The sequence below is a fragment of the Thamnophis sirtalis genome, unplaced genomic scaffold (genome assembly GCF_051295495.1).
Source record: "Thamnophis sirtalis isolate CommonGarterSnake01/CBP01778 unplaced genomic scaffold, rThaSir2_p1.2 scaffold_12, whole genome shotgun sequence".
NCBI lineage: Eukaryota > Metazoa > Chordata > Lepidosauria > Squamata > Natricidae > Thamnophis > Thamnophis sirtalis.
In genome coordinates, this window is record NW_028261392.1 from 55,658,011 (window position 1) to 55,683,351 (window position 25,341).

General features: G+C 42.3%; 1 protein-coding gene across 2 annotated transcripts in view; it reads left to right on the plus strand.

Moving 5' to 3' along the window:
* Positions 1-21,501, plus strand: part of PRRX1 (paired related homeobox 1) — an 86,475-nt gene extending 64,974 nt beyond the window's left edge. The window contains exons 2-4 of one of the 2 annotated variants that reach the window (XR_015698231.1): positions 8,928-9,103; positions 15,273-15,522; positions 20,298-20,434. Coding sequence is in view for 1 of the 2 variants with exons in the window: in XM_087726666.1 (XP_087582792.1) it covers positions 8,928-9,103; positions 15,273-15,454; positions 20,298-20,439 (500 nt within the window). In the remaining variant the exon portion in view is untranslated. Of the gene's footprint in view, positions 1-8,927; positions 9,104-15,272; positions 15,523-20,297 lie in introns of both variants that reach the window. The other variant, XM_087726666.1, reaches the window with a different exon arrangement.
* The last annotated feature ends 3,840 nt before the right edge of the window (positions 21,502-25,341 follow it).

The window sequence follows — 25,341 nt, forward strand, 5'->3', positions numbered from 1 at the left end:
GCGTGGAAGCGCAGAAGCCTTCAAAGACCGGTAAGGAGCACGGGCGGGCGGGTGGGCCCTTCGCTGTTCCCGGAAGTTACTTACTTCCGGGTTCGCCGACCAACCGGTTTGCGGGGACCGCCGTGAACCGGTTGAAACCCACCCCTGATTCTTAGGTACTGAGCTTTAATAGCTCACTTGTCAGTTACGGTTGACCAGGGCAGTTTTGGACTGTTTTGGATATTTGACTGTGAAATGATTGAGTAGCTAGGCTGTCTCTCCATGCACATCTGCTTCATTTCACCAGCAGTTCTAGTGGAAGTGTTAGTGCACATACATGATATGCCTGCAATCTGGGGAAAAATGAAAAAAAAACTGCTAAATTTTCTGGAGGATGCAGCTGTTTTAACATCTGGGAGGTGTTTCTCAACTTCGGCAACTTTATGATGTTCGCAGTTCAACTCCCAGAATTTTCAAGGCAGGATGCTGGATGGGGAATTCTGGGAGTTGAAGTCTACAAAACTGCAAGAAAACAACGAAGCTCAGAGAGCACCAAGGACCCCTCACTTATCACTGTTTTTGGTAGGTTGTTTACATTTTAAAATTGTTTTTCTTGAACATCACTGTATTTAGTTCTTATGGTCTAGGGAGCTGAAAGTTAAGAAATACCTTGTGTTGAAAGGCCTTCCTCCTAGGCAGGGCCGGATTTTCCTATAGGCTAACTAGGCTTCAGCCTAGGGCCTCACGATCAAGAGGGGCCTACATTCAAATTGTTAGCAAAATTAAAATTACACTATTCTAAAAACAGTGAACACTAAAACACTGAACCGAAAATAAGGAGAACTTCTACGCATATGACTAATAAACAAACATAAAAATGTATTGGTTAAGATCGTTCCAGCACCGCTGCAGGTGGGGAGCCCGCCCACGTTCCCGGCACCGGCGGTCGGGCGAGAGGTGCGGCCGCTCCCAGTAGCCGCCCCGTCGACGCGGAGCCCACCAGCGGCCAGGCAGGTGAGGGCGAGGGGACCGAGCCGGGCAGCTGAGCGCAGCAGGGGACGCGGCTGGCCTCGCTGCCTTTGCCGCAGAGCAGAGCCGCCCTCCGTCGGGAGGCCAGCTATATATATTGATATATATTGATATATATCACAGTAATGATGTATTTTATTGTCTCTCATGTAATTTACAAACTTAAAAATGGGAGGTGAAAGGGCCTCATAAGTGGAATAGCCTAGGGCCTCTTTTCATCTAAATCCGGCCCTGCTCCTAGGTAATAGCAATTGGACTGAAAACCCAGTGACTTTCTCTGTTTTATGTGCAATAATAACTATTGTGATTTGCAAAGTATTGTTCAGTGTTTTGCAAGATGGGTAAAACCAGCTAGATATGATAAATCACACAATTAAGTAATCTACGCCTTAATTTTCTGTGTGAATGCAATCTACCTAAAATATTGTATGCCCTATTGTGTTTGCTGAGAAGAGTTAAATTTATATTGGTTCAAGACTAGTATCTCAACAAGCAGGATTGTTTTAGATTGGTTTTTTTATGCTGCCCATCTCTACTTATAAGGTGATTCTGGGCTTGTGACTACTGGATTTACCAGTAAGAAAAGCTTGGCTTCTTTTATTCTTGTAGCCAGCCCAGGGGTGGGTTCCTGCCAGTTTTAACCTCTTCCATAGAAGAGGTTCCACAAATCTACAGTGCCGTTTAGAACCGGTTCCAGCTCCCTCCTACCGCCCATCCACACATCATCAAGATGAAGAGCGAGAGGAGGAATTCTGGGAGTTGAAGTCCACAAGTCTTAAAGCTGTCAAGTTTGAACACCCCTGGGTTTTTTTTTCCTAAAGGGTTAGAGGTGCAAGGGTCTTGTAACTTGACAGCTTTAAGACTTGCGTGCTTCAAATGCCAGAGTTTCTGAGCCAACATTTTGGTTGCTAAGCAACAGCGTTGTTAAGTGAGTTTCAATACATTTTACAAGTTGGACACGCCCACCCGGTCACATGGCTGGCAAGCCACTCCCACCCAGTCACATGACCGGCAAGCCATTCCCACAAAGCGGGCCACACCTACAGAAGAGGTCCTAAATTTTTTTGAAACCCATCACTGAGCCAGCCATAGATAAAAATTCAGTTAGTGTTTGTTCCTAGGCTCTATATCTGTTATCACGTGGGCAGATTATTCAGTAAAGAAGTAAAATTAAAAAGTGTTCATTGTTGTCTAGAGAAGGCTCATTCTCCCAGAACATGTCCTCTGAGGCTTCTTCTGTCATTGGATTTAACGTTTCTCAAAACTATATGAAATAGATGCAAGAGAAGGGATCTCCATAAATATGATGAATATCTACAAATGAGGCAAATCTTTTTCTTTGTTAATTTATGAATACACCTGGGATCAGTCTTCCCAGAATCTGTAGGCAATAATAAAGCCCGTGTCATTCCCCCTTCATGGATTGGGGAAAGAGTTTTCTTATGTATCATCAATTTTTTATTCAATTTACATCATATCTTTCTTTTTATTTGATCATTCAAAATGGCTGTAAACAATGCCTCCCACAACCCAAACACAAAAATACTGCACAAAAGCATTGTTAAGTTGTATGTTCTGGCAAGCCGAGGTGGCGCAGTGGTTAAATGCAGCACTGCAGGCTACTTCAGCTGACTGCAGTTCTGCAGTTCGGCTGTTCAAATCTCACCGGCTCAGGGTTGACTCCGTCTTCCATCCTTCTGAGGTGGGTAAAATGAGGACCCGGATTGTTGTTGGGGGCAATATGCTGACTCTGTAAACCGCTTAGAGAGGGCTGAAAGCCCTATGAAGCGGTATATAAGTCTAACTGCTATTGCTATTGCTAAATGCTCTTAGTGATTACTTTAATGAATCTCTAAGGATAGGGTAGTTACATACATATATGACATACAAAATTCCAGATTAAACATGATGTTGCAAAGGCTGCAGATCAAATGTTGGGAAAAACTGCAGGCTCCTTGTGAAAAACATCTAATGGTTCTTAGGACTCCATCTCTCTCCAGGTCTTCCGAAAAGCCGTCAAAACCTGGCTTTGTCGGCAGGCCTGGGGTTGATGAGTTCCCCTCCCCTCTCGACCTGTGTGGTTGTGTGATTCTTGGCTATTTTAACTACTTGTATTGTGTTCTATGTTCCCCTTTTCCCCCTTTGAGTTGCTCGCCGCCCTGAGTCCCTCCCGGAGAAGGGCGGCATACAAATAAAATAAATCTAAATCTAAATCTAAATCCATTATTGATTCTTTAGAATAGCCTCCCTAGCACATTAATCACAGACAAAAAACTTGTATTGGTTCTAATTTTCATACAATATCTTGCAATTTCTTAATAAACAGAAGAGTTTAGATGCTGAATTTCTAGCAGTCATGTAGCTCGGCGGCTTTTGCCAGAAAAAAAGTTGGCAGCTCAACTGGATTATTTTATTCTGCTATTAATCATCTTATTCATTGTTGTTTGCACAATTAAGAGCTTGGTTGACCTGAAGTGGTTTATTTTGCTATTGGAGTGGGTGTTGGTTTTTTTTTCTTTTTCCCAGCTGAAGGTTTAATGTTGTGTGTTCCTGAGCTTTGCTTCCACCCTGTAATGACACTTGAGGGACCGTTTTATGTCTTGCTTTCCTATAGAGATTGCCTTCAGGGTTATGAGGTCGCTGTGTTCCCAGCATATTTTATTTTCTTGCTGTGGAGTGAACATATTGTAAAATTATGCATGCATGTTTAATAATTAGAATTCTCTACAATAGCTTTATTAGACAGAGCAATGATAAGGCTGGGCTGGATAATATCACAATAAAAAAGGACAGTTAAAAAGGAAATCCACTTAGTGGAAGAAATGTAAGTTTTATTACGCCATGAATCCTATCAAGCACATCATCCATCTGGACATCTGCCGTGGTCCACTTTTTCAGATTTCCTCCATTTCCCTGTTATTATCATGAGGCTGTCATTGCTGTTTTCCCTAGCTAGCAGAGATGGGTTCCTGCCAGTTCTAATCTCTTCTATAGAAGAGGTTCCACAAATCTACAGTGCCGTTTAGAACCGGTTCCAGCTCCCTTCCCCCCCCACCTGTCCGCACATCATCAAGATGAAGAGCGAGAGGAGGAATTCTGGGAGTTGAAGTCCACAAGTCTTAAAGCTGTCAAGTTTGAACACCCCTGGGGTCTTTTTTTCTAAAGGGTTACGGGTGCAAGGGTCTTGTAACTTGACAGCTTTAACACTTGCGTGCTTCAAATGCCAGAGTTTCTGAGCCAACATTTTGGTTGCTAAGCAAGAGCGTTGTTAAGCGAGTTTCACCACATTTTACAAGTTGGCCACACCCACCCAGTCGCATGACTGCCAAGCCACTCCCACTCAGTCACATGGCTGGAAAGCCACTCCCACAAAGCAAGCCACACCTACAGAAGAGGTTCTAAAAAAAATTGAAACCCACCACCACTAGCTAGCAAATTTCTATGGAGAATCTCAGTCATCCAGGCCATGGATGTCCCAAAGGTGCTTTTTCAAGAGGCAATTGGACTTTCTGGTTTTTCTTTGAAGGCATTTTGCTTCTCATCCACGAAATTTCAGAGCTGAAGAAGCTTCTTGGATGAGAAGTGAAATGTTTTCCAAGAAAATCCAGAAAATCCAGTTGCCTCCTTGAAAAAGCCCCTTTGGGACAACCTAGCTAGTAAACCATTCATGTCAGGACAGGTTCCACAGCTGAAACAAATAGCTATCTCTTCCCTGGAGGACAGTGGTCTTGGAGGAACAAGCTCTGCGGAAATGCTCCACAGGCTCATACTCGAGTCTCTCCTGATAACCACAGGATAGCCCTTTTTCAGGGACGTGCAGTCACTAGAGGCAAGGGATGCGGGGCCTCACCAGTCTCCTCAAGGAAAGGAAAGGATTTTAAATAATTTTCTTAAAATAATTAAAGCCAGGGTAGTTGCTACCAGATTTCAAGTCACAGTGGCTTGGTGTCTGCTCTCAGTATTAACTAGGAGGAGGCCAGAGAACTAGAGGCCTCTTTTGCATAAGGAATTTTTCACCTTTTAAGAGTTAAGCAAGGGTTAACAAGCAAATAATTCCTTATGCAAATGAGGCACGTATTCTCTCGCCTCCTGTAGAGGGCATTTTTAGAGGCTTTTTAGAGTTCTCTGGGAGCAACTAGCTCAGTCTGACAGAGCTCTGGCTTTTCAAGAGGGGAGGGCAGGGCAGGGCAGGGAGAAGCAGAGTTGAAATTGTCTCTGAAACAGCTGGAAAAGGTGTGTGTGGGGAGGGGGGAGGAATTCAAAAAGTTTGATCGGAAGGCAGCAGGGGAAGGGGGTATGGCAGAGGAGCTGCTTTCAAGCCTTTGGAAAATATATCCAATCCAACTTCTGTGTTTGTGTTGAGAATGAGTGAATGAGAGAGGGATCCAACTTCTCTGTGTGCGTGTGTCTGTTTGAGAGAGGGGGGAGGGAGGGAGAGAGGGAGGAAGGAGGGGGAGGGAGAAGAAAAAGAATGGGAAAACTTATTTTGCAAGGGGGGAAAATGCTGTCGCTTTAAATCGGAACTGAGCATGCCTGGCTGTGGAATTCTGGGAGTTGAAGTCCACAAATCTAAAAAGTGCCTCACCAGGGCTAAAGCTGACCGCACGTCACTGCCCTTTTTTCCTTGTTTGCTAAACAAGCTCAGATTCAGAAGTGACTAATTATCAGAATCTAAATGAATAAATCTAGATTTTATAAAAAAAAATAATGAAAACCAGCAGAATCCCCAAATCTGTGACCCTATCAATATAGCTAAGGTTGCTTGCTTGCTTGCTTGATTAGATGTCATCAAATCAGTGTCAGCTCTTAAAACCACTCAGGCTGGTTTTCCTCAAGACAACCTAAACAGGTTCTTTATGCCTTACAATCCTGTACCCATCACTGCTGTAACTGACCTTGCTGTTTGTCATCTTCATCTCCTCTTTCTTTCCACTTTTTTCAGCATTAATACCTTCTCCACAGAGCTTGAGCTTCACGTAATGTATCCAGAGTACGATCACTTTTAGTAACTTTAACTTTAATAGGATTTGTATGCGGCCCACTCCCTAGGGACTCTGGGCGGCTCACAACAAGTAAAAGCATTTAAAATATTTAAAAATACAGAATTAAAATCAATACAACATCCATTCCATCAAGTGGGGCTGGAAATTAATCAACAGCCCTAGGCCTGCCGGAAGAACCAGGTCTTGGTCGCTTTACAGAAGGCTGGGAGAGTGGTGAGGGTCCGGATCTCTGCAGGTAGCTCGTTCCACAAGGCCAGTGCAGCTACAGAGAAGGCCCTCCCTCGGGGAGCCGCCAGCCGGCATTGTCTGGTCGACGGCACCCGGAGGAGGCCCAACCTGTGTGATCTTATTGGTTGTTGGGAGGTAAATGGCAGGAGGCGGTCTCTCAGGTAGCCAGGTCCAATACCATGTAGGGCTTTAAAAGTAATGACTAGCACCTTGAAGCGGGTCCGGAGACCAATGGGAAGCCAGTGCAGCTTGCGGAGGATAAGGGTAACATGGGTGTACTTCGGTACACCCATTATCGCTCGCGCAGCTGCATTCTGGACCAGTTGTAGTCTTCGGACACTCTTCAAGGGCAGTCTGCTCAGTTATGATTGAGATGGAACTCTGTGTGTTCAATGATCCATTTATATGTACCTTGGCTGTCCTTGGTCTTCTTAGTGGCATTCTCAAAAGTGTCAGTAGTTTTTCAATCCTACTTCTTCAAAGTCCAACTTTTGCTTCCACAGAGTGTCACAGGGGATATCACTGCACGCAGTACTCTGACACGTTATGGCATCTGAATATCTTTTCCAAGGTCATGACTACTCCACTAAGTGCTAGTCTGCAACATTTTCCTTGACTATTTGTTCCTTTATGGATGATGGTTATTTCTAAATGACAGAAGCATCTACCATGTCAATGTCTTCACTGTCAATTTTAAGATGGTATAGTCCCATTTTTTCACTGTGCGCCTTCCATTTTACTGTATTACTGGAGCTTGCAAATCCTTTGCATTTTTAGCTGTCAGTCACCAACGTAGTGTAGGTCATTGATGTTTCTCTCTCCAATCTTAAAATCATACTGATCTTCCAATTCAGGATCTCTTTAGACATAATAGTATATAGGTTGAATGCTAAATTAAATAATCTACTATTATTTTTTATCTATGATTTCATTTCTCATTTTCTGTTCCACAAGGGCAGAGGTGGGTTCCTACCAGTTCGCACCTATTCGGTAGAACCGGTTCGTCAAATCTAGCGAACCGGTTAGAAGAGGTTCCACCAGTGGACCCGGAAAGCAGGCCACACCTACAGAAGAGGTTCCAAAATTTTTTGAAACCCACCACTGGCAAGGATCTTGTAACTTGACAGCTTTAAGACTTGCATGCTTCAATGCTAGAGTTTCTGAATAGCTACTTGGACCGACCTAAATATTAATTCATAATTTCATATCCGGTCACATGGGCGGCAAGCCACTCCCATCTGGTCACATGGGTGGCAAGCCACTCCCACAAAGGAGGCCACACCCACAGAGTAGGTTCCAACAATTTTTGAAACCCACCACTGCACAAGGGGAACCAATGCATCCCTTGTTATGTTTAGCAGGAGCAAAATTTCCCTCAGGAGCTTTTGTGGCAGCAATACATTATCAGAATATGAAAGAAAATACTAGAAGTTTTCCCGCTGATTGCTACAATAGTTGGTCTTTGACCATTTTTGTGTGTCTGAATGTATGTAAATGTTTTGAATCATTTTTTTTTTGAAGAGAGTATTTTTAATACAAGAGGTTGATTGTATGCATATTTGTTCTGTAAAGTCACTTAGCTCTTAATTCTGGATTGCCTCTAAAGAAAAGATAAAAAGGCATTTATTTTGTTTCTTCTAACATTGTCAACCAGAAGACAGATGCCCTGATAGCTTTTTATAACAGCACAATAAAAGCCATTCCTTTTTCCTCAAATATCTTTATGTGACTTCTCAAACTAAACAACAGACAATTATTTTTAAAAATTTCTTCACAGAACCATTTGAATGGCAGGGGAGCTTCCCAACTCTCGGGCAGTTCCCAGCTTTATGGGATATGTTCACAGTGCAAATCTTGAGATAATGTTCTCCATAAAGAGTGTTTAGAGTGCAGAACTGCAGGCTACTTCAGCTGACTGCAGTTCTGCAGTTCGGCTGTTCAAATCTCACCGGCTCAAGGTTGACTCAGCCTTCCATCCTTCCGAGGTGGGTAAAATGAGGACCCGGATTGTTGTTGGGGACGGTTCCACCACAAAAGCGCGTAGGACAAAATCGCGCTCGACAAAAGCGCGCTGTGACGTCATCACAGCGCGACGGAAAAGTTCGAAAAAATGTAAAAATAAAGCTAAAACCTTCCCCTAACCCCCCCAAACCTAACCCTAAACCTAACCCTAAACCTAACTCTTAACCTAACCCTAAACCTAACCCTAAACCTAACCGTTAAAGTAACGAAAAACCTAACGCTAACCCTTAACCTAACCCTAACGCTAACGCTAACGCTCTAAAGCTAACCCTAACCCTTAACCTAACCCTAACCCTAACCCTAACCCTAAACCTAACCCTTACCTTTATGTGAATCGGCTTGCTTTAATTTAATTTTTATTAATTTTTATTTGAATTTTTCGATCTTTTTCGTCGCGCTGTGATGACGTCAAAGGCGCGATTTTGTCGATCGCGCTTTTGTCGTCCGCGCTTTTGATGGGTCACGGTTGGGGACAATATGCTGACTCTGTAAAACCGCTTAGAGAGGGCTGAAAGCCCTATGAAGCGGTATATAAGTCTAACTGCTATTGCTATTGCTGTTCTTTTAAAATGCTTAATCTTCAAAAGCCATTTATTTGATGAATAGTTTTGTTTGATTTACTGAATCACCTCCCCACTTCAGTTTTTCGGCTGTTTCCTTTTCTAGGTGACCAGCTGAATTCTGAAGAGAAGAAGAAACGAAAGCAGAGGCGGAACAGGACCACGTTCAACAGCAGCCAGCTTCAGGCCCTGGAGAGAGTCTTTGAGAGGACACATTACCCAGATGCTTTTGTCCGAGAAGACCTGGCACGCAGGGTCAACCTCACCGAGGCTCGGGTTCAGGTAATGAATCCAGCACCCCAAAGAACAGACCAGCTGACTTACTCTTCTCATTCCATCTTTTTTTAAAAAAGAGAAAACAAAAACAAAGAGGTAGATGTATTATCCTTTCTTCCAGCCCACTTTAGAAGTTCAGAGCCGAGGTGGCGCAGTGGTTAAATGCAGCACTGCAGGCTACTTCAGCTGACTGCAGTTCGGCTGTTCAAATCTCACCGGCTCAGGGTCGACTCAGCCTTCCATCCTTCCGAGGTGGGTAAAATGAGGACCCAGATTGTTGTTGTTGGGGGCAATATGCTGACTCTGTAAACCGCTTAGAGAGGGCTGAAAGCCCTATGAAGCGGTATATAAGTCCAACTGCTATTGCTATTGCTAAGTTTTCGTTTAAAAAAACAGATCCATCTTTCTGTTTATGCTGTTTTAAAGTGTATTTTGATTTCTCCATTCCTGTATTTTATTTGGGCATCAAAATGTACATGGTGACAAACAAACAAACAAACAAAAAAGAACAATGTGTAAAATAATAAAACTGCTATATTGTAGATATAGATAGTTGCAAGATACTCATCTGCCATAAGATGGGAGAAAGAGGCTGTCCTTTTATCCCTGCATCCCCATGCAGTGGAACAGCTGTTCCAAAATTTGGTTTAGTCTGATAATGAACAAGAGTAACATCTGGATCACATTTTTTGCCACTCCAATAAATTAAAGCCATTCAAATTCACCAGAAGTATTAACTATTTTAGTAGGTTGTTACAATATGAATATTTGAATTTTAATACTTGAACATTTATAACAGTTTCACATATAAAAATAATTTCTCTACTTATTTTTAAGCTAAAATGTTTTGTTTAAGTAATCTTTTTTCTTTAATTATGAAGACCAATGTTTCTGTAGCTTCTCTTATTGTATACCAAGTTGTTGACTTAAATGTATTCTGAGCTTCACATTTTGGCAATTTTCAAGGATCAAAGATGAAATACAAGTAGTCCTTGACTTACAACTGTACTTTTAGTGACCATTCAAAGGTACAACAGTACTGAAAAAAGTGATTTATGACCATTTTTCACACTTGTGACTGTTGCAGTATCCCCATCAGGGGTGGGTTTCAACTGGTTCGCGGCGGTCCCTGCGAACCGGTTGGTCGGCGAACCCGGAAGTAAGTAACTTCCAGGAACGGTGAAGGGCCCGCCCGCGCGCACTCCTTACCCGGTTTGACGAGTTCTGCGCTTCCACGCATGCGCAGGACGCATACAGTGCCTGCGCGATCCTCCAGGAGCAGCTGGAGCATCGTACAGACGCTAGTACGCATGTGCGTGCTGCGCGCGTGCGTGAGGACGCCGCCGGCCCCATTCCAACCGAACCGGTTGGAATGGGGTGAGAAACCCACCCCTGATCCCCATGGTCACATGATCAAAATTGAGATGCTTGACAACTGTATCCCAAGGTAATGTGATCACCTTTTGTGGACTTCTGAGAAGTAAAGTCAATGGGGAAGCTAGATTCACTTAAGAAAAGTGTCAATTGCAGCAATTGACTTAACAACTGTGGCAAGAAAAGTCGTAAAATGGGATAACATTCACTTAACAAATGTTTCACTTGGCAACATAAATGTTGGGCTCAATTGTGATCGTAAGTTGAGGGCTACCTGTAAGGGGGTAAGTGTTTGATTAGGGTACCAGCCAGTGGTGAGATTCAAATAATTGAATAACTGGTTCTCTGCCCTAATGACCCTCTGGGTATGCATAGCTGGGTGGTCATGTGACCATGTGGGCATGGCCAACTCAACGTCACTCATGTCGATGGGCGCTTCGCCTTAGCTGTTACAACGGAATAAGGGTGAACTGGAGAGGCAGTTTCTGTAAGCAGGACAGTAACGATTAGGCTAGAAACAAGAGCAGAATGTTTCCTTCCTGCCTTCCTTACAGATTAGCCCTGTAAAGTGGGAAAAAGCAAAAGGAGATTTTTTCCCCAATAACCGGTTCTCCAAACTGCTTAGAAAGTTAACAACCGGTTCTCCCGAATAGGTGCGAACTGGCTGAATCCCACCACTGGTACCAGCTCTAGACAAATCAAAACTATTCCCTCACTACAGGTCTTTCTATAAGCATTTCTGTCATAAACGTACAACCTTAAAAGCTAGAAAACTTCCATTTTTGAATTTCTAAAACTAAGTCCAGGTTATGCACACAGCTCTGTATTCTCATTATTATATGAGCAAAAGTACTGGAAAATGTTTTCTTAACACAGTAGTCCCCAATCTTTTGGGCACCAGGGACTGGTTCTGTGGAGAATGAATCTCATCCAGCATATACCGTACTTGGAGGATGCTTTCCTATTATAATATTAAATATATGTTCAAGAGAATCAATTAAAGCAGTTCAGTGTGGGATTCTATGAGTAAAAGTTCTGGACATAATCACTGTAGGTTTCCTGTGATTTCAACAAGTCATGGTAAATAATTCCTGTAAAACCTAAAGAGTTTTGTCTTTTATTTGAGTTGGACTGTGCCCAAAATGTTTGTCCCAAGGAACTAGCACTATCCATATTTTTGTAGAATATCTTTCTGCAGTTTACTTTAATCTATAAAGCACCACAACAGGGAAAAACTATTAGATTCGAGAAGGAGTTACAAACTTTCTTTGCTCTAACAATCTGAAGAAATTTAGTGGGAATGAGATGTCAAAATTTGTGTTTATGTTTCTAACTAAATTTACAGCATAGGCGCGTTCTAAGCCAAGAAAGGCTGCCAAATAAAATCGTACAAAGCAGTGGACTTTATTGAAAACTATTGAAGTTTTCAGAGGAATGCCCAACCTATTTTTAAGTTTAAAAACATATGCTCATTGCATTCACTAAGGTGATTGCTGGAAACTTCAACGTTATTTTGAAGAGCAAGGGATATGCAGATATGTTATTCATCCTGACCCACTTCTAGCATTTCGCTGATAATTATATCAGTCCAATAGATGAGATAGTTAGGGAGCATCTCGAGGTTCGAGGTTCATTTTATTTATATGCTGCCCTATTCCCGGCGGGACTCAGGGCGGCGCACAAACCCAAGGAGGGAAAGGGGAACACAAAAAACTACAAATACAGGCATTTAAAAACAACCAACAGCCACACGATTCAAGAGGGGAAGGGAACTCATCGACCCCAGGCCTGCCGACACAACCAGGTTTTAACGGCTTTTCGGAAGGCCTGGAGAGAGGTGAGGGTCCGAATCTCTGCGGGGAGCTTTTTCCAAAGGGCCGGAGCCGCCACAGAGAAGGCCCTCCCCCGGGTAGTAGCCAGATGGCATTGGCTAGTAGACGGAATCCAGAGGAGGCCTAATCTGTGTGATCTAATGGGTCTATGGGAGGTGATTGGCAGCAGGCGGTCTCTCAAGTACCCAGGTCCAATACCATGAAGGGCTTTATAAGTGACGACTAGCACCTTGAAGCGTATCCGGAGACCAATCAGTAACCAGTGCAGCTCGCGGAGGATAGGTGTAATGTGGGTGTACCGAGGTGCATCCACAATCGCTCGCGCGGCTGCATTCTGGATGAGCTGAAGTCTCCGAATGCTCTTCAAGGGCTGCCCCATGTAGAGCGCATTGCAGTAGTCCAGTCTTGAGGTCCTCATTACAGTAACTCCTGCTTGCCAAGTAGGGTACCTGCCCTTGAGTAAACGCTGCCATTGACTAAACCAGCTCCTAGCTTGCCTTTTATCCCATAGATATATTTATTAATTAAATGTATATGCTGCCAATCCCACTATTCACTTTTTAAGAAGTAGAAATAACAACTTCTTAATAGTTTATATAGAGTATTTTAATAGCTTCTAAAATGCAGTGGTAACAAAGTATGAAAACATTTCCAAAACCTAGAAAACTGATGTGAATATGATTAAGCTCATTCCATTAAATCTGATGATTTATCCAAAGGATTTTCGTCATATGAGGAACCAGGCAAGCCTAGAGGAATGCCAAGCAGAAAATCACTGTCAGTCCTTTTCTTTCGTCTCTCCCTTTCCAATAGCATCTAGTCAAAGTTTTAGGTCTGGCTCCTTGCTTGAATGAGTGGAAGAGTTTCCAAAATTTACTGGGAGTTATTAACTTCCCTAACAAACACAAGATGTTTTCTTTGAAGAAAGGAATTCCAGCCAGAATCCAGTTATGAAACACTCTACACTGGAGAGCAGCATCCTGTTCACCACAACTGATCATAAAAACAAAGGAGGAGGAAGAGAATTTTGCAGATCTAAAAATCCCTTACTGGATCCTTTTGGTTTTTTCTAAGTAGGTCATCGAAATTTTTCACGATAGCACTTTCCTTCTTTCACACTTTCTTAACTTGAGAGTGAAAGTATTCACCTCATCTCTGCCTTATAGGTAAATGGACCATTTATTAAATAGTTTATATACCTTAGTGTTCTGGCCCCCCTCGTCCCACACCAACACACTCCGAGTCAAAGATACTTTACGGAATTTATTAACAGACAGGTCCTTGGCAGCAAACTGGCACAGATAAGCCTTTGCAGCAATCCAACACAGATAAGCTGTGGCAGCAATCCAGCCTGCCAGGCTCACAATACTGTTCTCCAACATTAGTTAATGCATTGACTTCTGCAAAAGGGGCGTGTGCACAAGCATTCCTTTTATAGTCTGGAGAGGAGCCTAATTACTAGCAGCTGAGTGCAATTACCTCCTGTAACTGCACAACTGTTCCTTACGCCTATTAGCTCTCCGGTGCCGGGAATCCAGGAACAACTCACTGCTGACATCAGGAACACACTTCCTTGTCTCCTCCCCACTGGTCCAAGGCTCAGGTGCCTCTTGGTGGCCAACCAGCCTCTCTGCGCCCTGCTCGGAGTCGGAACCCTGTCCAGGGTCCTCCACATCCTCCAAAGCCAACTCATAGGGCCCCTCGCTGTCGGAGTCTGGTGGGAGCTCCAACGGCTCCTGCTGGGCCACAACACTTATTTATTTTTATTAAATAAATATTTAATATTTATTACACATTTATTAAAATGTAATGATTACATTAAGCCCTGTGGGTGTATGAAAAAATAAGTTACACATTTCTTAAAGATCATAATCTCTGGTTAGATAAACTGAAATGGGGGTATAGTTGTTTCATTTTAACTCTTGACCCAATATCGTGGGAGTGCTCTCCTTTTAGGATGATGGAGTGTATTCATTCCTTTACCTGAAAATGTGGTTAGCTAGACCAGTTGCTTTTTGTGAGTGGAGTATTGAACTTATGTTCTAGATTTAGATTTAGATTTAGATTTAGATTTAGATTTAGATTTAGATTTAGATTTAGATTTAGATTTAGATTTAGATTTAGATTTAGATTTAGATTTAGATTTAGATTTAGATTTAGATTTAGATTTAGATTTATTTTATTTGTATGCCGCCCTTCTCCGGGAGGGACTCAGAGCGGCGAACAACTCAAAGGGGGAAAGGGAACATAGAACACAATACAAGTAATTAAAATAGCCAAGAATCACACAGCCACACAGGTTGAGAGGGGAGGGGAACTCATCAACCCCAGGCTTGCCGGCACAGCCAGGTTTTGACGGCTTTCCGGAAGGCCTGGAGAGAGGTGATGGTCCGAATCTCTGCGGGGAGTTCATTCCAAAGGGCCGGAGCTGCCACAGAGAAGGCCCTCCCCCAGGTAATAGCCAGATGACATTGGCTGGTGGACGGAACCCGGAGGAGGCCGACCCTGTGTGATCTAATGGGTCTTTGGGAGGTAATTGGCAGCAGGCGATCTCTCAAGTACCCAGGTCCAATACCATGAAGGGCTTTATAAGTTACGACTAGCACTTTTAAGCGTATCCGGAGACCGATCGGTAGCCAGTGCAGCTCGCGGAGGATAGGTGTAACGTGGGTGTACCGAGGTGCACCCACAGTCGCTCGCGCGGCTGCATTCTGGACGAGTTGAAGTCTCCGAATACTCTTCAAGGGCTGCCCCATGTAGAGCGCATGGGAATGTCCTGCTTTGACATCCTCACTGAATTAAAAACATCTTCTGGCCAATATAAACACAGCAACTATGTGAATTGCAACTTCTTATGCTGTGCAGTAAGGGATCTATTTTGATTTTTTTGTGTGTGATGAAGAAGATTGAAATGCCTATTTTCATGCCACAGTATCTGATACCTGGTTCTGGTGTGCTTCTCTTTCTAGGTGTGGTTTCAGAACAGGCGGGCAAAGTTTCGCAGGAATGAGCGAGCGATGCTGGCCAACAAAAATGCATCCCTACTTAAGTCTTACTCAGGTGATGTAACTGCAGTGGAGCAACCAATTGTACCTCGCCCAGCACCAAGAGCCACTGACTATCTCTCCTGGGGAACTGCCTCTCCTTACAGGTGACTATATATCTTGTACCCCTGTTGGTTGCCTCTGGTTCACTGCAGACACCTGTCATTCCTTCCAGGTGGGTGACAAAGCCTAATGAATTATATGTATCCTGAGGCATGTATGTCCAAATAAGGAAAATGTTCAAATAACTTGTTTTTTCAAAGCTAAGAATCCTACTTAGATGCTGAGCAATGATGCCTATGTTTTAAGGAGGCGTGGCACGACAAAACCGCGCTCGACTACAGCGTGCCCGATTAAACCGCGTCGCTGACGTCATCAGCAGGGCGACAACAGCGAGCACGGAGAAAAAAGGGCGCTTTAAATAGCGCTTTGAAAGCAAGCCGATTCAAGTTAAGGTAAGGGTTAGGTTTAGGGTTAGGTTTAGGGTTAAGTTAAGGGTTAGGTTTAGGGTTAGGTTTAGGGTTAGGTTTAGGGTTAGGTTTAGAGTTAGGTTTAGGGTTAGGTTAAGGGTTAGGGTTAGGGTTAGGATTAGGTTAAGGGTTAGGATTAGGGTTAGGTTAAGGGTTAGGATTAGGTTAAGGGTTAGGTTTAGGGTTAGGTTTAGCGTTAGGTTAAGGGTTAGGTTTAGGGTTAGGTTTAGGATTAGGTTTAGGGGGGTTAGGTTTAGGTTTAGGGGTTAATTTTAGCTTTAGCGTTTACAGCGTGCTTTTTTCTCTGCACTGTTGTTGCTCTGTGATGACGTCAGCTACGCGGTTTCGTCTAGCGCGCTTTAGTCGAACATGGTTTTGTGGTGGAACCTTAAGGAGGAGGTAGGGCCAGGACATAAATAAAATGTGATCTGTTTAAAATTAACTAAATACATTTGATTATACCCTTGATTATTCTTGATTATTCTTCAACCTCTTCAGAGGGCCCATTGTTCAACAAAAATGAATTTTAATGTGGAGAAAAGCAAAGTTTTACATCTAGGCAGGAAAAACCAGAAGTATAAATACAGATTTGGAGAGACCAGGCTCAAAAAACAGTAACTGTGAGAGTTGTTGAGACTTTGGAAAATGTTCAGAGAAGAGCAACTAAGATGATCAAAGGCCAGGAGGCTAAAAACCTATGAAAAACAGCTGCAGGATTTGGTTTTGGCTAGTCTAAGGAAAAGAAGAATCAGGGATGACATGATAGCAATATTCCAGTATTTGAGGGGCTGCCACAAAGAAGAGAAGTTCAAATTTTTCTCCAAAGCATCAGAGGGCAGGGCAAAAAACTAACCAAAGAGAAAAGTATCCTGGAATTAAGCAGAAACTTACTAATAATGAGGAAAATTAACCAGTGGAATAGTTTGCCTTCAGAAATAGTGGGTGCTCCATCATTGACGGTTTTTAAGAAGAGACTAGACAGTCATTTATCTGAAATAGTATAGGTTCTCCTGCTTGAGAAGGGGGCTGAACTAGAAGACCTCCAAGGTCCCTTCCAGCTCTATTCTATTGTGTTCTAAACCTGGTATTGGGACCCTCTTGAAGCCATGCATGGCCCTGTCCCAATGTGCCTGGGATCAAACCCAGCACATGATGATGCTCAGTTCCATTTGGACAGCAATGCTTCATGTGCTCCAATCTGAGCCAACAGAGTATATTCAAAGCCACAGACACTTCTTCTTCACTTTGTCATTAATCTCTGGAAAAATTGTTTGGTGCATCTTTGTCATTTGGGCTCCACAGTGACTCATTGCATCTCACCTGGCAAGCTGCCCTTTTAATTACTGTCAAATTATGAGAAAAGGTCATGTTTTTACAGTAATTGGCTCCTGTGCCCAAAGGAAGAACTGTTCCCAGGCCTAATCACTGTTGTTTTCTTCTCTTATACTATTGGCAGCTCTTTTGCCTGCCACCCTCAAGGATCATCCTTTGAAAGTCTTTTTTTTCCAAAGGGGGGGGTGGTGGACCCAAAAGCAAACAGTATTTCGCAAAACTCATGGGAAATGCTCTTGGCTAAACTCTGTATAACAAAGTAAAACAAACAAAAATAAATGTGGACCATGTTTTTGCTTGGTATGTAATTTTTTTTTAAATTTTTTATTTTATTTTGATTGCCAGTAAGTCTGAGAAAGGCAAGGCAGAACTCAAAGTCTGATTGATCTGGCAAACAAACAGCAATGGGCTTTGAACCACTGGGAATATTTCCAGCGCCAGGCTCTTGGAAATGAATGGGTTTATTTGAGGAACTTGGTAAACCTAAGGGAGATTAGTTGACTTCTCTTCAAAGAATTGAGTACTGAACCACTGGAACAAACTTGGTGCGACAGTTCCCAGAAGTGTTCATTACAGATGCCACTGGTCAATGATTAAAATTAAGCTGTCAAACTCAAAACAGATTTCCAGGGAGCTCACAAATACACAAGCCTACAACACCAACGGAGTAGATACAGAAAGCAAAAGGTAGCCTACCGAAGATAGTTGGAAATAGTTTCCAAAAAGAACAAAGGAAAGAAAAAGAATATTCTTTTGGCTACTTTTAATTTAGCTCTGCGGGTTTTTACAAACATTGACCACTACTTTTACTGTACTCATGTCAGTGAGACTTTTGTGAATCATAAGGGTTCCACCACAAATGCGCGAACGACAAAAGCGCGTGTGACTAAACCGCGGTGACAAAACCGCGCCATCAAAACCGCGGAGACGAATGAGAGCTGAAGCGCGCCAACAACAGCGTGCCGACAGAAGCGTGCTGTAACATAACCCTAACCCTAACCCTAACCCTAACCCTAACTCTAACCCTAACCCTAACCCTAACCCTAACCCTAACCCTAACCCTAACCCTAACCCTAACCCTAACCCTAAACCTTAACTTAAATCGCGCTTCTGTCGGCGCGCTGTTGTCGGCGCGCTTTTGACATCGCGGTTTTAGCGCTGTGGTTTTGTCGGCGCGCTTTTGACGTTCGCACTTATGTCGTGCCACGAATCATAAGGACCTATGAGTTCTGCTCAAACCTTTTCTTTAGATATTTTTCGCCTGGTTGTGCATCCAGACTCTGAATGGAGGGATCCAAGGGAGTTCTGCATTGCTGATTGTAGCAGGATTAGCATCCCTATAAAAGTTCTTTGTATGATTGATTCCCAGATTCTTCCTCCAGTGATTAATCTGTAGACAAAAATGTATAAGACTTTGGAGCCTGAATGAAATTGTAAGAGCAGCAGATATGAAAAATACCCATGACTAGAAATATCAAAATGCTATCAGACGGTGGCCCCATTTATTTTGTGCCCTGGTTAAACATGTGCAATTTCATTTATTCTTTGCATTTATCCATTTATGTTCCTTTTCAATGCTACTTATAAAAAAAAAAAACCTGACATATGCACTGTAGCATACATAAACCTACTTTTAGAGGAGTAGTAAACATTGAGATACTTAGGAAATAGGCCCATAGAAATAAAATGTCTGTAAATTAAAATCTATATTCATCCCCTCATTCCACATTGTGGAATATGTATTGTGATAATAAGAACGGTAATTCCTTTGGTACTCTGATCTGGGATGTAGAAGCGATTCTTCCAAACTAAATTCGCGTTTGCTTGCTAGGCAAGAGTACCTTGACACACTGAATTCACTTGTTTAAGGATTAGATGATTATTAATATCTTGCATGTGTACAATATGGATAAAGGCTCTTCCTAAGAGTAGCAGTATCTCCCCAACCCGGTGCTCTACAGACAGTTTGGATTTACAGTTTCTAGAATCCCCAACTGGCATGACTGCACAGTTCCAATTTATCTGCAGGGTACCAGATTAGGGATGTCTGTATCCAAATTATCAGTCTCTTCCACAATCTAGATTTAGATCTGCAATGGTTTCTATTCCAGTTGTGCCTAATTCAGAGTAGTAAACATATTATGAAGGTCTGATATATGAAAGGATATTTTGTTCCATTACAAATGTTGTTGTTGGGTTGTAATTATTTTAGGATCAGGACACAATCATATGTACACAGGGAATGCTAACTTTATTTAAAAAAATGCATTCAATTTAAATCAGTTTGTTTTCCTATTGTCCCACCCTTTTTTGAGCCATAGACCTGGCACATCACTCCAAACTTAAGTAGTACTCCTTGGAAATTAAGATTGATGGAATACAGTTGCATAATCTGGCTGTAAATGCTTAACTCTAAGCTTCTATCCCTCTACTTTTCTTAGCCACTTCATTTGCAAATGCCATGTAAAGCCTTAAATGCTAAAATCAAACTGCATTGCAAGACTTGGGCAGGCTAGCTAGCTGTTTTTTTTGGATACTTGACATCATGCAACTCAGTGGTGGGTTTCAAAAATTGTTCGAACCTACTCTGTGGGTGTGGCCTCCTTTGTGGGAGTGGCTTGCTGCCCATGTGACCGGATGGGAGTGGCTTGCCATGTGACTGGATATGAAGATGCTGACGACACTTGTCAGAACCACCTTAGATTACCTCACACACAGCACTGGCCTGCATAAGAATATGATGGAAACTTGTTTTTTAAAAGGCATCTTTGGTTTGCGTTAAAACAACTTCAACACACGCAATGTTCTGATTGCACCACAAACGCAGTAGTCATCCTTACCTTTCACAGAGGCACTGAGTTTTATAAATAGGAGCATGATAGTGTAGAATAATCATATCCAAGGACCAGTGGTGGGTTTCAAAAATTTTTGGAGCCTCTTCTGTAGGTGTGACCTGCTTTCCGGGTCCACTGGTGGAACCTCTTCTAACCGGTTCGGTAGATTTGACGAACCGGTTCTACCGAATAGGTGCGAACTGGTAGGAACCCACCTCTGATGCAACTCACCTGAATGCACATGAATTGTAGAATAAAAATATGACGTATTGTTGTTTTTCTCCCCTTCCCCTTGTTTTTTCTCTGCCTCCCAGTACTGCCATGGCTTCTTATTCTGCTTCCTGTACCAATGCCAGCCCAGCTCAGGGCATGAATATGGCTAACAGCATTGCCAATCTGAGACTGAAGGCAAAGGAATATAGTTTACAGAGGAACCAGGTGCCAACCGTAAATTAGAGGGCAGCAACCTGTAAGAACAGCCCAAATCTGGAAAGAAATGTTTCTGCCTGGCAACTGTCCTGCTTTGCCATCTGTTGAGACCTCGAAAGCCCACCAACCCGAGCTAAAGGATTGGGGATAAAAGCAGGATCCAAATGAATGGAAAACAGTTTCCAACATGATGCTACCAATACAAATAATCCCACAATATTGCCAAAGTGCCAAGAAATCTCTTCTAGAAGCTTCTTCGGTGAAGGATACAAGGCTTGAATTAATCCTAGGAATGACTGCAAATCCAAAGATCCTGCCCTTGACTCTTCCGTCTCCCCCATTGGACTTCTGTGTTTGCCCCTCACCTCTTTCATTTGAAGCCTTCTAAAATACTCTTCAATCATATGCCAAAGATCCTCATGGTCGTTGATGCTCTGATCCATTCAAAGCACAAGGGATCCCATCTGATGTTGTGACCACCAGCATATGCCAGACGCCTTAGCATCTAAACGTTTATGCCTATTGGCTAGAACCTCGCCTTCTCTTAGCTGTTTGAAGTCAGTTTTGATTATAGATAAGTGTGTCTTACTGTTTATTCTGCCACAACCTCTTTGATATTATTATGCTGGTTTCCAAAGAAACGCTAAATATAAAAATACACTATTTTGAATCAATTTCTGCCAATGTAGGTGTAAAATTTTTTTCAAATCACATAGAACACTTCATCCTGGTGAAAATGTATAAGAATGTATTTGAGATATTACTCTGTGGAATTGAAAAGCTGGTACAAACCTACAAATCTTGGAGAAACCCAAAGAGCAGAATCCAGATGTGCAGGTACTATAAATGGAAGTCAATTTCCAATGCAAAAATCAGAGGCCTTAATCTAATACAGAGATAGACATGCTTAAGCCTATTGTATTGGACTAAGTCTCCACATACTTCCTTTGCTACGTGTTTTGTTTCATGCCACACTCAACAGTGGTGCCTGAAATCATTTGATTTATATATACTGTATATATTTATATATATAAGATATACATACAAGCTTTGTGAGTTTTCCTTTTTTTATTAAACAAATAAAATGAACTGAAAGTGTTCTGGTTGTAAGTGGATCCTGTAGAATTTCTAAAATAATCAGTTTCTGCTGTGTTGTGCTGTGGAAGACAACTTTCAGGAGTAAAATATGATATCCTCAAATAGATCATGGAATATGACAGCCTAATAGAGCTGGAAAAATGCACTGGTCTGCAATATTCTTTTCTGCCTAGTTAAAAAAAATAAAGAAAATAATTATTCAGACAATGCTTTTCTCCCTTTCCATGAGCTGGCTGATCTAGATGTCTTTTCCTTAAGAAGTATTGAAAAAGCTCCAGATTGGTGAAAGAATTCAGAAAAGAACCAACCAGTGTTATTTGCTGAGACAGGTGGCTATAGAAATCAATCAATCAACCAACCAATCAATCAATCAATCAAACAAACAAACAAACAAACAAACAAACAAACTAGAATATTTTGATCATTGCATTTTACTGCATGGTGATATATAGGGGTCCCTTCCTTGCAACAGATGAAATCAGAGGTGGGATTCAACCAGTTCAGCCTGGTTCAACCAAACCGGTTGTTAACTTTTTGTGCAGTTCGGACAACTGGCTGAACCTACCACTGGCTGGCCCCACCCCTCTCAGGCACTCCTCGCCTTGGCCAGTGTCTCCTGAGGCCATTTTGGCATCTTGGTGCTCCTCTAATCAGCCCCCCCGCCCACCTCTAAGCAAGCAATGTCCGTGCAGGCAAAACCCCAAGGCTACTCTGATAAGGCACTCGGAAGGAGGGGCTGCAGCTACAGGCAGCCAAACTAAGTGCCTGAAAGACCCCATCACCAGGAGCCCAGGCACCTCAGCGGGCTGCGAGTGAGCAAAGGGTTTTGCAGGGAGCTGATTTAGTGCCTAGAGCTGGCTCTGCCCTAAGGAGGCCGGGGGAGTCATTGGGGTTCCTGTGAAAAAGGATTCAGACAGTTACCCAGGTGGCTTCTTCATGGGGGGTGGCCTGCAGGTGGATGTCCTTGCCCCTCCCCTCCCAACCACTCCTCACTTGGCCTGGGAAGGTAAAGGCGATGGCTGGGGAGGGAGAGCAGTTCTTAGCCCACCGCGATCAGCCAAAGGTCCGCTGGGAGGACACATGGCAAGGCTCAGCTGTCTTTTGGGCCTGGCCCCAGGAGGGGGGTCGAAGAGAAAACACCTGATGCAGGCACACAGTGCCCCAGTGTAGTGGTATCCCCTAAGGGTTGCCTGCTTGCTCGTCCACTGCCTGGAAGCAGCAAGTCCCTCCTTTGTGGGTTGGATGCGGGATCTGAGGTGGAGGGGAGGGTGAGCGGGTGGCTCTCACCCCTCCCACTCTTGCAAGTTTTGCTGCCTTTTCTCTTCCCATGCGGCCCTCCCAATCTGTGAGACTGCGGCTTCCTAAATGGGAAAGCTGTATGTGAGAGGAAGACAGATGCTTCTTCACATGAGATCACTCTGAGCAGGGCGCAGAGAGACTGGTTAGCCACCAGGAGGCGCCTGAGCCTTGGACCAGTGGGGAGGAGACAAGGAGAGTGATCCAGAAGCCAGCAATGAGTTTTTCCTGGATCCCGGCACCGAAGAGCTAATAGGCATCAGGAACAGTTGCGCAGGTACAGGAGGTAATTGCACTCAGCTGGTGGTCATTAGGCTCCTCTCCAGACTATAAAAAGACTGCTTGTTCACACTTTTGCAGAAGTCAACGCAGGAACTAATGTTGGAGAACAGAATTGTGAGCTTGGCAGGCTGGATTGCTGCCACGACTTATCTGTATCGGCTTGCTGCCAAGGACCTGTCTGTCTGTTAATAAATTCCGGAAAGTATCTTTGACTCAGAGTGTGTTGGTGTGGGAAGAGGGGGGTGGGGTCAGAACAGCACCTAACAGGCTCTTCTCTTGATTGGCCAGATTCCCCTTTCACCCTCCCAAGTATCACATATTCGGCCTAATGAAATCTGGCATCTTGGCCAATACTGCTCAAAATCGTGGGGTTGGAAATTGATGAACTTAGCAGATGGATCATTTTTGTCTGATTTGTATTTCTTGTGGGATGAAATGTGAAAATCAGCTGCACTCTTCGTGTACAGCCAATCTCCAAAATAACTGAAAAGGAAAAGTCTTTTTATTTTCCCATTTCCATTGGAGATCAGTCTCTGTGAACTAAAAATCCAAGCCTAGAACGGGAACATGAAACTTGGGAAAAAGAAGAAATGCTGACTGAGCATACCATAATTCTTAGTTCTCTGGAACCAACATCCTACAGTTTTGTGACATTTTACGGATATATTATGGCATGAGTATTTTTGGACCATACTCTACTTAATCAGAGGATCCTTCAGATCCAAAGAAGAAATGGGCTTGTTTTCAATTGGAACGGTGCAGAGATAATTACAGGCTGATGATTGAAGGGTCAATTTGGAACCAGTTTCTGCTCCATTGAGTAGGCCAGCTACATGGGAACTAACTGAGAACAGAATTGTCCTACTACTGAAAAACTCTCCCAATAAATAGTCAATTATTCTACACTAAAATATGAAAAATACTAAGAATCACAAATTTGTATTTTTAATTTTTAGTATACAATGGAAAATTCCTCAGAATAAAATGACAGGTGAGACATCTTTTTGAGATATATATATATATATATATATATATATATATATATATATATATATATATATATATATATATATATATATATATATATATATATATATATATATATGATAAAGGAGGAGAACCTTGTGGCTTAGTGGTTAACACAACTGCTTAATATGTAATACAGCACAGGTTCAAATCCCAGTAAGGGTATGGCTAGCTGATGAGAGCTAAATAGCTTGAAATAGATCTATACCAGTCTCCCTTTATTTATTTATCAGCTCAAATACAACACACACACAAACACACACACACACACACACACACACACACACACACACACAGACTAATCTAAATTTAGAATGGTGAAACAGTATGGTTAATGGTCCCATTCACTTTCTTCCCCTAGAAATTCCCAGGTGCTACATTTTATAAATTTGATCATTTAAATTAATCAATACATGCTTTCCCTTGGATGCACATAATTTAGAAATTAACTGTTCATTTATAGAATAGAATATCCAGAATGCTAATTATTTGACAACAATTAAAGAGTAACCTAACCAAACCTTACCTGACATCAATTTATTACCCTGTTTTTTAAACTAATTTGGTCAGTTACCATTTTTATTTATATTACATATGAATAAAAACTACACGGGAAAAGAAAAAATGTGTAATTAAATAATTCCTAATAGTTTCAATCTGCAAGCCTGTATCCATTCCAAACAACATTAGTCTTTGGAATCTATCCTTCCAACTATAATGTGGGAAAGAGTTTAGAATAATAAGTTTTGTTTATATTCAATGTATTAAAAAGAAATCAAGTGTCTCAGTTAGGCTTCCCTTGATTTCTTCTATGGACAACCTATTTAGAAAATTTTTTATCAACAGAAAAAAGCCGCACATTGGAGTGCTGGGAAGTTGGCTGATTTCCAATTGTTCATCATCTTCATCCATCTACTGCCAATAAGAATATTAAACTATCCTACAAAAAAACCTTTTATTTTCACCCAATCACTTAAACATTTTTAGAAAGACTAGATTTTATTTTATTATGTTTAAGGGAAGAGGACTGACACCAAACTACTAATGTTTTCCTTTATCTTGGTTTGTAGCAATTTGGCCAGGGAAATAAACCATATAAGTCCACTGAGCATTAATAAATATTATCAATAAACATTCCTTGATCTGTTCCCCAGGTAAGTTTCAAGTCATTAATATAAATATATAGTGGGTGTGCCGAGGTATACCCACGTTACACTTATCCTCCGT